Source organism: Falco naumanni, chromosome 11 (assembly GCF_017639655.2).
Source record: "Falco naumanni isolate bFalNau1 chromosome 11, bFalNau1.pat, whole genome shotgun sequence".
Lineage (NCBI taxonomy): Eukaryota > Metazoa > Chordata > Aves > Falconiformes > Falconidae > Falco > Falco naumanni.
Window position 1 is genome coordinate 1,356,335 of NC_054064.1, and position 13,229 is coordinate 1,369,563.

The window sequence follows — 13,229 nt, forward strand, 5'->3', positions numbered from 1 at the left end:
CTGCTGAGGTGGGAAGCTGCCGAGAGGTCAAACAGCGGTGGCAGGAATTGACAAAAATCCCCGTGTAAATACCGGGTGAAGAGGCAGGCTGCCACCGGGTAGCTGTAAAGGAAACGGGAGACAGTCTGACAATTCTCAGATTAGTTTTACACATTTTTGACACTTCTAAGCGTAGTGGGATGTGAAGAGTAAACTTAGAAGCATTTTTCTGCAAAAGCAGATTTAGAGTGGTATGGTGAAAGACGGAAGGCAGTGGTATTTCAAAGAGCTCATTTCACGAGAGTAACTCGGCCAAGAGTTGAGCTAGAAGCACTTATTCGGTGTTTGTGATGCTTGAACCGATTCACGCTAAAACCCCAGCGCTGCGTGGCCTGGTTGGGAAGCAGAGGACGGGCCGAAGCAAAGGTGGCCTGAGAGCATAAACTTAGCGTCTGAGCTGGACTGGTGTCGTGGGGAGATGTCGCTTCTTTTAAAGGAAGGATTTTTGTCAGTGGCTCATCTAGAGGTGGCTCGGTGGAGCCAAGCGTTATCAGTTTCATTCTGAACCCGCTCACCAGCCAGAGGAAGAATGGACGGACTTTAATGTCAGAGTAAATCTCTAATATCCTGGATTTAGGCTGTTGCAACTCGGAGCGAATTTGATCTCCTACACACAGGATCAATAGATACAGGATTTTCCCAACTAAATGCTTTAAAATAAGATGCTAGGAAAGATTGTGATACGGGTGGGCTGTGTCTTCATAACCTGAATTAGACTATAATTGTATATCTCAGTTGATGATGTGCTGAGGTCAGTGAAAGCATGTACTGAATCAATTAATTCATGACAGCTGAAATTTTCCCCAGCTCAGCCTTTGGATTTCATTCAAAACTTTCTTTAAAGAATCAACTGTGTGTTAATTTGCTTACATGCTTTATTTAAAGCATTCTAGAAACCTGGAACCAAGTGTTGGATTTTTTTATTTGCCTAAAACTCCAGCTGACTTCAGTGGGAGTGTTACCCAAGAAGGGATTTCAAGTGTGAGCCTTTGATGTGGTTGAACAGATAATTGATATAGGCGCGGTTATGCCGCTTGTTTTTAATATAAATAGCGGTGAGCTTGGTAGGCAGAGAGAGGTGGGTGGTATCGTAATGGCATTCAGGGCTGTTTTAATAAATATTTAGTTTGGGATTAGGTTGTGTGTTGATTGCTGTTAGCGTATGCAGTTCACTGTTAGGGGGTGTGTAGTTACTGGGCAGGTGGGAGAGGCATTGGCCCTCACCAGAGCTGACGGTGATGGCTGCTGCAGATACGGAGGCTCCATCTTCCTGGCTGGCTGGGGATTGCGTCTGTCCTTAGTTAATTGCATTAATGTTTTCTCACTCACTGAATCATGCCCGAGATTCAGCCTTCAAAGTCAAAGATGACGATCAATATCTTGTGAACGAGGAAGCTAAGTGATTCTCAGCCTTATGGTGATAATCCTATGCATTTAAAGGGTAGTGGCTAGATTTGTGGAGTTAAAATGGATGTCTAATGATGGGCTATTTCTATTAAGTAGAAATAAAATGTAGCTTTAGAAAAGGCTACCCATGACTCCATTAATATGTTTCAGATTGGTTGATAAGCATTTTAGTAGCGCTTTTTTCCAGCTGTTAGGCGTGATATGATGGTGTGACTTAAAAGCTATTTGATGCATAGGGCAGTGACAGTGTTTAGCTTGTTTATCTTCCTTATTCTTTCTTTAAGGCTGTACAGAGAAATGTGACTTTTTGGTTCTTCTTTAGAACTAATCTGGTTTCTAATGTTAATTTAATAAAACTTTATTTTAATTTTATTCTGTACAAATAGAATGGAAAAGAGAGAACATGGTAGAAACAAACATATATATTTGATTAATCAATTGTGTTTGCTTCTTCTAGGGAAAATCCAGAACGTACCTTTGATTTGGTACTGAAAGTAAAATGCCAAGCATCTGAAAACAAAGGTAATATTCTGTGCCTATTGGTATTTATTTGTAGAAATGAGAAGTGGAAAGAAAAATAGTTGGCATCCTGATCTAATGTCATCTTATGCTTTTAATTGCTGTTGGATTGGGATTGTATTAAAAGCCACTATGGTTATTTTATTGCCTTTTAAAATCTATTGTGTTAATTCATAGTTGTCAGGGGTTTTTTTTTGTTATTTTTTCATTTGGCTATTGTAAAAATATTTTTGTTCTGAGAGAGTTGCTTGCAAAGCTTGGACTTGAAATGCATCTTCTACAATTCTTAAGTCTTAGAATGTTGATTTTGTGTAAGATTTCATTTTAGGAGAACAATTGACTTCTGTTTCTACCAGTGGAATGTTAATTTTGATGAGCGTGATAGGGAGAAAGTAAGTTACTTTCTGAACAACAGGAAGAGACCTTCTTTCTAGCTCATGTTTGGCAGCTGCTTTGGTTTGATACATGATATAAACAGCAATGGGTGCTGTCTTGAGCTTGTACTACCCATCAGTTTCATGTCTCTTTAAAAACATGGTAAAAGACATGTGGTAGCGCAAGAGTTATTCGAGAGAGGCTTTTTTCCTCTTGGTAAAAAGAGAATGAGGTTTCCAGTGCTGAATTTAAAATGCCCCCCTAGAAAGTCCATTGGGGAAACTCAGTTCATGTTCTCACCTGAGGTTGTTGGCCTTCTAAAAACACAGGGAGAGAAGTCATCTTGTTGGGGTTGCATTGTAGTCATGTCTGTGACAGCTGTGTCTTAATCACGACTGTAAAACCATTAAACTATATCTTAAAATTGAGTATATTTCTTATCCTGCTGTGCTAATAGGTGCTGTTTCCAGAGTTTACTACTCTGACAAGTTAGAAGCCTATAGAAGTTTATAGCCCCAGAGTATTCCTTTTTTTAGATTTTGGCTAACATTTCTGTTAGTGATGTCAGGGGTATGTGCCTAATATGTTTACCAAAACATTTTTGTTGAAACTAAACAATTGTATTTCTTTAGGTCTTCTCCTGACAATCCCAACAGACTTTTCTGTGCCTGTTGTATTATATATTATCCATTATTGATGTCTCAGGTTCATCAGATTTTTATTTTTTTTTCCTTTTCTCCTCCTCTTCATAAGGTCGCTATTTAGTTGTGGAATGACATCTTGGTCCTGGTTCAGTCTGGGTATTTTCACTTTTTTTGTGACCAGCCAGCATCCTTCAGTTCATTGCCTGCTTTTTTGATTTGTTGCTGGTACGGTGATGGTTGGGGGAATCGATCAGATGAGCTTTCGTAACTCTGATCATTGTGATTTGCATCATGGCACATTTTACTCTGTTCTCTTGTTTGTAATTTTTACCATAGTAATTTCATAGATGATGTCTGTGAACCCCACTTAGCTACTTGACTCCTGATCTGTTCCTCCTTGCGTTGTGCATTTAGTCTCTGCCTCCACCTGACAGCCCTTCCTGGGGGCCTGTTCACATCCCAGCCCAGGCCAAGCTTCAGCCTGCAGACTTTATTCCCTTTCTTCTTTACCTCCCAAGAGCTAGGCTGTTGATAATCCTTTTAGGTCTTCATCTTGAAATCCTGAAAAGTGTGAGGTTTTTTCTTCTGTGATCAGAACATGGATCTATATCCTTTAAATTCCTTTTATGTCCCTTTTGACTTGTGATTTTGCATCTTTCTGCCTCTGCTGCTGTAAGAAATTGCTTCTCTGTACCTGCAGCTCTGTGCATGATTGCCTGCACCTCGGTGCTGGTCATAGGCACTTCCCCTGCCCTGCTCACTGGGCGTTTCATGTTGTTCATCTGTTGTTCTCTGTGGAGAGTGGTGTCTTCAAGAAATCTCTGTATCTACTTGAACTGTGACTTGAGTTAATGTAGAGACAGTATGTGTGACTGTTGTGGGTGCACCCTCTTCCATTCCACTTCTTGCTATCGGTATCCCTCATGGGCTCAGTTGCTGTTTGTCCATGGGGCAGCCAAAGGCAGAAAGGAGTTCTGATACTGGTAGCGATGGAGTCTGCAGTGTGTGGCCAGTGAGGGATTTAGGGGTGTTTCAGCTGGCCTGGAGGTTGTATTGATTCATGCATGAGTCCGTAGATCAGCACAAAAGTACAGTCCCCTTTTAATAATCAGATTGTGCTGGCTGAATGTTCGAGTTACCATCCTGCTGTACTTGGTGACCCATCTGGGATTAATTTTAATTTCTTTCATATTATGTCTAATTCAGATAACAAACTCACTCCAGTGAGGGCTTGACATCATATTTACATATGGTATTATGAGCACAGTGATGTATCAAATTAATATATCTGAATGTTAAAGTTATTTAAAGGAAGTTCACAAGGGACAAAAGTGTATTGTCCTCACCGCCACTTTAGAAGTGGAGCACAAGGCTTGTCATGCGAAACAGGGAGCTTTAAAGGTTGGTTTATTATAAAGCCTAACAAATTTGACAGTTACCCTGTATTGTAGGTCTTGCCTTTAAATAGATTTTCATGCTAGGATAATCTTTTGAATATATCATACTTGAAAACGTGATCCATTCACCTGTTTCTTTGCTCATGCCTCTTTCTTTCTTATGAAAGAGATTTGTGTTTAAATGGGGGCTTTCTCCCTCGCATCCCATCTGCTCCTTGTACTTGATCCTGAAGCTATGTCAGGGCTGAATTTGTGACATCACTGTCACAGTGTTGCCGTGGAAATATCACAGCCACAAAATTATGATCTCTCTGTGTGAGTGAGCAGCAGGAGAAGCCGACTTTGGAGAAAGAGCTTAATGTCACCCATGTATCTTTAAGCTTTTTCTTTTCAAGCTTTGCTGTAGTGTGCATTCTCCTGCATTTTAATTTCCCTGTGCCAGTGTGTAACTATTCTAATAAATAAAAATTGAGGTAGCCCTACTGCACGTGTAGCTATTAATAAGATGATGTTTTTACGAGGATGCTATATGCCTGGAGTAGCGTGACATGATGAAAAATTTTGCTGTTAAAATTATTATGCTTTTGGAAAAATGTTTTTAGATAACTGCTGAATTACAGCATAGCTCTCAAGGAATGTTAATATTTTGGATCAGACAATGTCCTAGGGCTCTTCCAGCTGTAAAGGATCATACATACATGCAATGCAGCAAGGTTTATATGTATTATGAAATTTGTTCTGAAGTCATTCCACTAATTATTTGCAACGTTGTTTTCTATTCAGCATTAACACCTACAAAGTTTCACGTAGGTTATTATGAATTTATCACTTCATGTGCGGTAGTAACTCCTGAATTGGTTACAGGCTTAGTTGTGCTAGCAAGTCTTTAGTTAGAGCTGGATCAAAATTTTGTTTTCCCATTGGATACCTGTTTTTTGTGATTTTAAGAGTAACTTGCATACTTGAATATTTATTTCTCAATATGGTGTTCTTGATGGAGTAGACAATCCTTTTGGGCTGCTCTTTCTCTCTTAAACTGCAGGTGTGCACAATAATGTTGCTAGAATAGTGATCTGCCAACGTTTTTCTCATTTTCAGGGCAGGAGAGAAAAAAAGGGTACTTTTTACATAAATAGTCTTATAAGTGAGCACTCTATTTTTTACTGTTGCTGACAAGCTTTTTTTATTCGTCACTCGGGTTCTGCTACACCACCCCCTCCCCCTTCAATTTATTAGAGGGGGTTAATGCCTACTCTTAGAACTAAACAGGCTATGATTCCCTCAACTATTTAGAATATATTGCTTACTATATTTTCAGAGTAAATGATGCTTTTGATATCATATTCTACCTAAGACTACCTTGAAAGCTGCATTTCAGCTGTACTTATTTGGACAGTTGAGGCATGTATTCCAAAGAGGAGAAAACCTTTAGGACCCAATTCAGATCGTAGCCCAAGTCACAACTTCCAGCCCTTTGCAGCACAGTCAAGATGGTAAGCATCAATTAACATGGTATGTTGAAACATAGTAATTCAGCGTGACAGACTTTTTATTGGGAAAATTCATAACTTGATTCTCACAAAACATTGGGATTAATTAAATTCTGTTCACCGGAGTTTTCTGAGTGACTGCGAGATGAGTGCTTAGCTATTCTGGCAGACCAGTATTTGTGTGAATTTGGCCTGCAGTATCAGTAGCACCTTATAGCAAAAGGTTTTACATTGTCTCCCAGGCAGTTGCAGATTTTCATAATTCTTTCCTGTGTTACTCCTTAATGAACAAGCAAACAAATGAAATGTCAAAATAGGCACACATCTTGACATCATCAGTTGACCTTCTGCGTAAAATTTTCACTTAGAGACCCAGAGGGCAACTTGATAACAGATACTATCAACACTATTGTGTTATTTCAAGGGCAAGTATTGCTCTTCAGCTTTAGGGTAAAAAGATGCAAGTTTTTTGCCCTTTGGACTGAGTCACCCTTTGGAGGTATCAGGAGTAATGCAGTGTTGCAGTTGTCCTGAGTCCATAGTTTTATATGAAGCTGTTGGTTCCAGATTGTACAACAGCTGCACTTGGGGCGACTTTACTGTTCTCCTGGCAACTTGTCTCCTGAAAGTTATAGTGACCTGGCACTGTAAGATCTGCCTGAGCCTAGAAATTGGTTAACCAAAGCAATCTGCAGCTTTTCCCCTCCTCCCCCGCCCCTTTTTCTTTTTTCTGTCTAGGTCCTTCCATCATGAAAGTAAATGGAATTTCTGGAAAGTTGATGTTTCTGAACATGTCGAAAATATTAGTGCCAGTGTAATCTTCATGAAGAGTGCATATTATTTATGCATACAAAACATATACAGTATGTGCATATACACATATTTGTCTGAACTTTAGATTTTGGTTAAATGTGCAAAGATACAGAATCAGTTAAATTACCAACTTTAAACTGTACATCCTATATTGATTTTATTAAAATTGGATTGGAGAGTCCAGACACAAAAGGCAACGCAAATATAGCAGCTAGCAGTAGAAAGGCAATGTGCAACAACTTCTGCGAAGATGAGGTCTTCAGCGTTTCTGTCCACAGTTTCCCAAGAAGAAGATGACTCAGATTGGTTTCTGTTTGTGTGGTGAAGAGTGCTGTTTGCTACACCTCACTTTTTTTTTTTTTTTTTTTTTTTTTTTAAAGTTATACCACATATGAAAAGCAACAAAAAGGCTCCATGGAGTGTGCAGGTAGATCCAGGAAATGCAACCACTGAATGTCATAGTTTGGGTCTAGGAATGCTTTGGTCCTGACAGCTCAAGTTTTTGAAATAGCAGTTAATTTTCTGTTCAAGCAAAGAGTAATTGCTTGAGCAAGGCTTGGAATTTGATTGCTTTGTCTCTGTTGCCTCTTTAAATGCTGGGAAGTCTAGAGCTCTAGATCTAGATACATGCTTTTCAGAGAAGGTGTTTAATAGGTTGTGTTGAATTGTGTGAATATCTTCTGTAGTTTATCTTCCCTATGCCAGAAGGATAATAAACCTTAGTGATGCATTATCTCTAAATTGTTTTTCTTTTAAGGGTCTTCTTTTCATTAAATTTTCAAGGAAAAGCCATGAAAACCATTTTAATTGTGTGTTGGTAGAGTTAAGAGCTATATGAATGAAATTCAGGAATTAGTCCAGAAATGCAAAATTCTTTGTATGCAGTTTGATTGTGGTCTGTAAGGTACTAATAAGATACAGCTATAAGTTACCTTATATATATAAGGTACTAATAAAATACAGGTATAAGATACTAAGTTCCAGGAAGGTCCCAATTCTGAAGAAGTTTAATGCAGTTGGTAGTTGTGTCCATGGGTAACCTGTCTAGCTTTGGTAAAGTTTTGATTAAACATCTTCCAAAGCTGCTTTCAGAATTGTGGCCAGAGCAAGCACTATTTTTTCTTCTCTCTCTCTCTCTCTTTTTTTTTTAGATTTACTGTAGAGAGCTGTTTATTAACCACAGATTCTGAGCCTGTGGGTGTAATGTGCTGATCAGATAACTTTTCCTCTGCTGTACATTTTTTTGCAGAGCATCACTTGAACATGATTAAAAAGATAATTCTATTGTTGTAATACATGAAGTCTGCAGGATTTTTTTTTTAAAGAGTAATTAAAACTTTTGATATAACCTTTATGTACTGCCAACCTTTTTCACTCTTGGTTTTAATTGGAAGGATGCTAAGTAAGTACTGGCCTACAGAAAATTAGGTTTCTCTAACTTTTGAAAGTACACTGTGTTCTTCAGATGAGTATGGAGAGCAACTATATATTGCTATGAACTAGATGAACTTTCTTGTAAGTCTTATATTTATTGGCAGATTTGTAGTCTCAAATATCGTGTTACCATATTAGAATTTATTTTACACCAATAAAAAGTTAAAGATGCTTTTTCAGTTTGTACAATGCCATTTCAGAACATGGGCTATCTGATTGTAGTCTTAGATGCAGTTTTTGTATATAAAAATGAAGATTTCTTTCAATACACCTCCACCCCAACTCATTAACTCATATATTATTATTTAGATTAGTGCTACTTCCCTGTAACCGTTTCTTGTTTTTTTTCTGTTGGAATTTTCAAATGATTGTACCTAAAAAGCTGGAAGTGGACATTTAATCTAGCCTGGTTTCTCTACAAGATTATCGATTGATTAGGAGTGGAGTATCTCACAGTCCTTTGTTGAGGATTATGTAAATGTTTTGAGGGCAAAAGCAGGTAGTGCCTGTGATTGTGCATCACTTTTGTCCTTTTGGGCAAAACAAAGGAATATAAGCCAGAGTTTGACTGGTTGGGCAAAACCAAGGAGTCTAAGCCAGAATTTGACTGAAGCTCTCATGTACAAGCACCAAGCATAAGTCCTTCATAAATTATAATATTTTGTGTAACTTAAAACCTTCTAGTTGTATCTAAATTGATGTTTTCATTATATTCAAATTTCTTTCATTTAATTGGAAAGGTCCTCAGGGTATGAACTATGTCTTCTCTGTGTTTGGACTGTCATTAGCAAAGAGTGGGTGTTGGAGAATTATGAACAACAAAAACAATTACAGCAACTGCGGTTTTGCATCTAAGACAAAGATTGACATTTTGACATTTCTTACCTTTTATTTTTCATTCTCCAGAGGCTGATAAATGGAGGGTAGTCACTCCAGCTTTCAGCTTCTCTGCACAGATGCAAAAATGTGGAGGAAAATGCTGCATTTCAGTGCCTCGTTTCCTACAGTTGTGTTTTTTTTCCACCAACCTACTGAGATTCTTGGATGTATGTGTAATTTGGAGGTGGGTGCAGATATGTGTGTGTAGGAGGGGGAAGGGTGAGAGCTGCTGGAGAAATAGGTCAAGGAAGCCCTTTCTCCTATCTCCCCTGCATTCTTCACTGGGGAGAAAAAACCTCATTGGGGAGGGATGACCCTACTCCCCAGCAGCCAGAGGACGGTCCTGGCAGGAGCGGCAGGCTCTGCTCTACTCCAGAGATTCCAGCTGTAGTAATGTGGGGGCAGGTGCTGTGGTATCAATGCTGGTAGAGAGCAGTTATTCCCCTGCAGGCATTTGCCTGACTGTGTCATTTTTTCATGTGATGCCATATGCCATGTTCAGCAGTGTGACTGGGTTTTGGGCAGTGAAATGAAAAGGGAAAAACTTGATGAGTTAAGTAATACAAATATTAACATGCTGTAAAAAGAATTTTGTATAAAATTCAGTAGAATGAGCGTACTAGTACTAATACAACTAAGTGTAAGCTGAAAACAGTAATGTAGTCAATCAGTATGAAAGTTGACGTTCCTGTGCTTTTTTCAATTTTAAATTTAGTTTCGTTTTAGTCCTTAACTATTTGAGATGGCTGCCTGGGGGATAGTTTGTGATCTTTTAAATTGCTTGCATTCAAAAGTGTTAAGAGTTTGCGTATTTTTCTAAGCTAATGTCAGCATGTTTCTGCCCTCCCACACACTGAGCAGTCCATCATACAGAGAGGTTTCTCGTACTTTAAGGAGGTATGTTACACTGCTAGCTCTTCATATATAGTTTAATGGCTTGTCTTTCATGTGCAGAAGATTTAAAATCTGCTTAAAAAGCTTTGAAAAACTGGTTAAACTTTCAAAGTTTTAAATGCTTTTTGCAAAGCTGTGAGACAGTTCTCTCTAGCACTGACTTGAAGAGGCTGAAGTGTAGGGTTTCCTGTCTGGTTCACAGAAACAATCTCTTTTAATTCTTTTACCTTTGCCATTGGTGGTACTATCTGGGGATGTAGATACGTGTAGATGCATGTGCTTAACGTATAACTATTGGCATAGATATTTCTATTTGTAAATAAAACAAAGCATGATCAGGACTACAAAGGGGAGAGGTATGTAACTGTTCATGAAGAGCTTAAACCCCTCGGAAGCCAAAATAAGTTTTCTCAGTAAAGTGCTATTGTTATTCCTCAAAATAATGTTGTGTAGTAAGAGCAGTTTGAGCATAGCACCGCTTTGCAACTCATGTGTTAAGAATCTGTGTTTTTCTTGGTAGGCCGATGAGTGACAACTCCAAGGTACGGGTAAAAATATGATACTTATAGGCACGTACTTAGGATGGAGGATAGTACGAGATTGACAGATAAAGTACCGAAATGCTGAAACCATTAACTTCTTAGACATGCCTTTGACATTTTTCCATGTATCTTAGAACTCGAGTCTATGTTTAGAACTGAATAATTTGGATGGGCAAAGACTTCGTATATTTTGTGATTCTGGTTTAGGAGACAAGATTAAAACCTAATACTCAACTTTATATGGAAAAGAGAAGAGAAAAAGCAGAAGCGGCGAGAGAAAAAAAAGGCCCAAACGCGATTTTGGGTGTGGTATCTCTGCTTCCTGAGCTGGGAAAGCCAAGGCAGCAGTTTACCGTCATACTGCCTTCCTTTGCAGAAATTTTAATCTTTGTTTGGAAAGTACTGTCCAAGTATTAAATCCTTAATTAGAAGTAAGGCTTGAATAATGCCCTTAGATTATGTTTCCCAGAGTTTGAATCTGGATCTGGTTTCTCTACATATTTGAGTGGGCATTCAGATGTACATTAAAACCTAGCTAAAATTACAAACCTGTGTCTGAAAATAGCATATTATTTAGGGTTTCTGTGTTTACTTTAGGACGTATTTTACAAACTATATTAGTTAATGCCACGTTTAATCATCATAGAGGCATAACTGTCATATCCAAGGTATTTTGCCATAGCTGGTTTACTGTTTCGTTTTTCCTTAAACTCAGAATGGGAAAGTGTGACACAAAGAATGATTAATACTTTGGTTTAGCTTCTAATTGAGAACAAGAAATTCCTAATCATCTGACCTGAGATGCTGCTCATGTCAAAGGTTTTATTTGTTGTACCAGTTGAACCTGTTTTAGACCACAGCTAAATATTGTGAAGTTATGGTGCCATTGTGTAGACAGAGTCAAATGTTTGCCTTTGGGAGGAGGCAGCTCTCTTGCTCTGTTGAGGGACAAGCTAAATGCAAAAATCTGTTGTGTTTGTATTTAAATACTGGATGCTAAGTGTTGACTTTTAACTGTGTGGCAAGGGTTGCACTTGACACAGAGAAGCTGTGCTAATAATGGTTATAAGGCACAGCATCATTTCCCTCAGAAGCTGCAAAGGAGAGCTTAACGTTTTAGGGCAGCTGTTCCCAGGAATGGAGTAGCATTATTGAAGAATAGATGATAATTTTTATATCCTTGGGTTAAGATGCAACATAAAAAAGCAAATGTAAAAGAGTGTTTTGTCTTTACAGTGAATGTGTTTATGTTCAGTTTAAATGCAAAATAAGAAAAAGTAGCAGTGTAGAGGTAAAAGGCAAGGATTGTGTGAGAGTTGTAAACTTGCCTGGAGGTCTGTAAAGAGTTTGTAATACTGGAGGGAAACCACTGTGTGTTTAGAGTGACGCGATGACTAGAGGGAAACAGTTATTGTAACTTAGTCTTGCTAGCAAGAGCTGATCATTCATGCATCCTTTTTCTGTGCTTTGGCTCTTAAACTGTGTGTTTGCAGTTTGTGTTTTCTTCAAACAGCTAGCACTGCTAGAAGCAGCGTGCGAGGTCAGCATCCTTCCTGCCTCTGGTGGCACCTGGCAGGCTTGCTTTGTGGGTATGCTCACGTTAACTGCTGGGGCTGCTGCTGGAGCTGCAGGAAACGGTTGTCATGCAGGTCAGATAGGGAGGAGCTAGTGGGATTTTCATGCCATACAGTGTAACCTAGGCTGTTTTCTCATAATCTGAGCATGCATTCCAGGTTTTTTGGGTTTGTTAAAATAAACGTGTTGTCAGTTCAGGAAACCGAAGAAAACTGGGGGATGCCCTTACCGTCTCCTGCCATCTTCCTGATGGCTTTTGTGCTTCTAGGGTACCCTGTTGGAATTGTCAGGGTTATGTTAAACTCCTGTCCCTTTTTTTGAGAAAATGGGGTCAACAACTTCGCTGGTGCCTTCTAGTTTTCTGCTCACATAGTAAAAGGGAGCTCTTAAAGGAAAACACCAAATACTCAAAGTTAGAACCCTGTCACTCATGGTCACTTCAAGGCATTGCATATTTGGTGATAGATTAAATTTTTTTGTCTAAACAAAATTCTGTCTAAAGAGCACAGTTTTGGTAGGCTGATATTGTGCAGTAGTTCATAGAACTGAAAATTGTTACCGGTATCATGATACAACATAGGAAATTCTGAAAAACTTTTTGTCCTGGAAAGAGTTTTGCTGGTATTCATATTCCAGGTATTTTCAAGACTATTGCCAGATAAAAAAGGACTGTAGTTTCCTGGTGGCAGATGAATTGCTTGCTACTTTAGCTGAAATGAATGAACTTTTCCTGTCATGTCACAGGTAGTTGTGATGACAGTGATTGTGTGCCAGGACAGGTAAAGCTTGCTGACACTGGAAACTAAGTTACGTGAGGTTCTGAGCATTCAGTTGCAGTTTCAATCAGGCATTTTTAATTGATGCATCTGAGTAAATCCATTTTAGTTTGTGGAAATGAGCGTGTCCTGTGCAGTGTAAGTACATGTTTACATCTGCTTTTGCTTGAGGTCAGAGCCCTGTAGCATCTTGCAAGGTCTAGTCTAAAAATACTTATACAAGTGTCAGCCAGGGGAAAAAAAGTGAGGTCAAACTAGCATGTGTAATTAAAGAGTAACCAATTTAAAAAGAGAATTCTCTTTCTCAGTCTTGATGTAATATGCTGTGTTTTACAAAGAATAGTTTGAAATGTATTCTTTTGCATTTTGGTTGTGGTGTTAGAAATCAATGCTGTGGAACATGACAAAAAACCCCCCCAAAACTTTAGATAACCACCTCTGAAGT

At 38.7% G+C, this 13,229-nt stretch overlaps 1 protein-coding gene across 3 annotated transcripts in view; it reads left to right on the forward strand.

The window, feature by feature from the left end:
• Positions 1–13,229, forward strand: part of DENND1B (DENN domain containing 1B) — a 168,206-nt gene that overhangs the window by 1,124 nt on the left and 153,853 nt on the right. For all 3 annotated transcript variants that reach the window (XM_040610332.1, XM_040610334.1, XM_040610333.1), the window contains exon 2: positions 1,904–1,968. In XM_040610332.1, the coding sequence (XP_040466266.1) occupies positions 1,904–1,968 (65 nt within the window). The remainder of the gene's footprint in view (positions 1–1,903; positions 1,969–13,229) is intronic.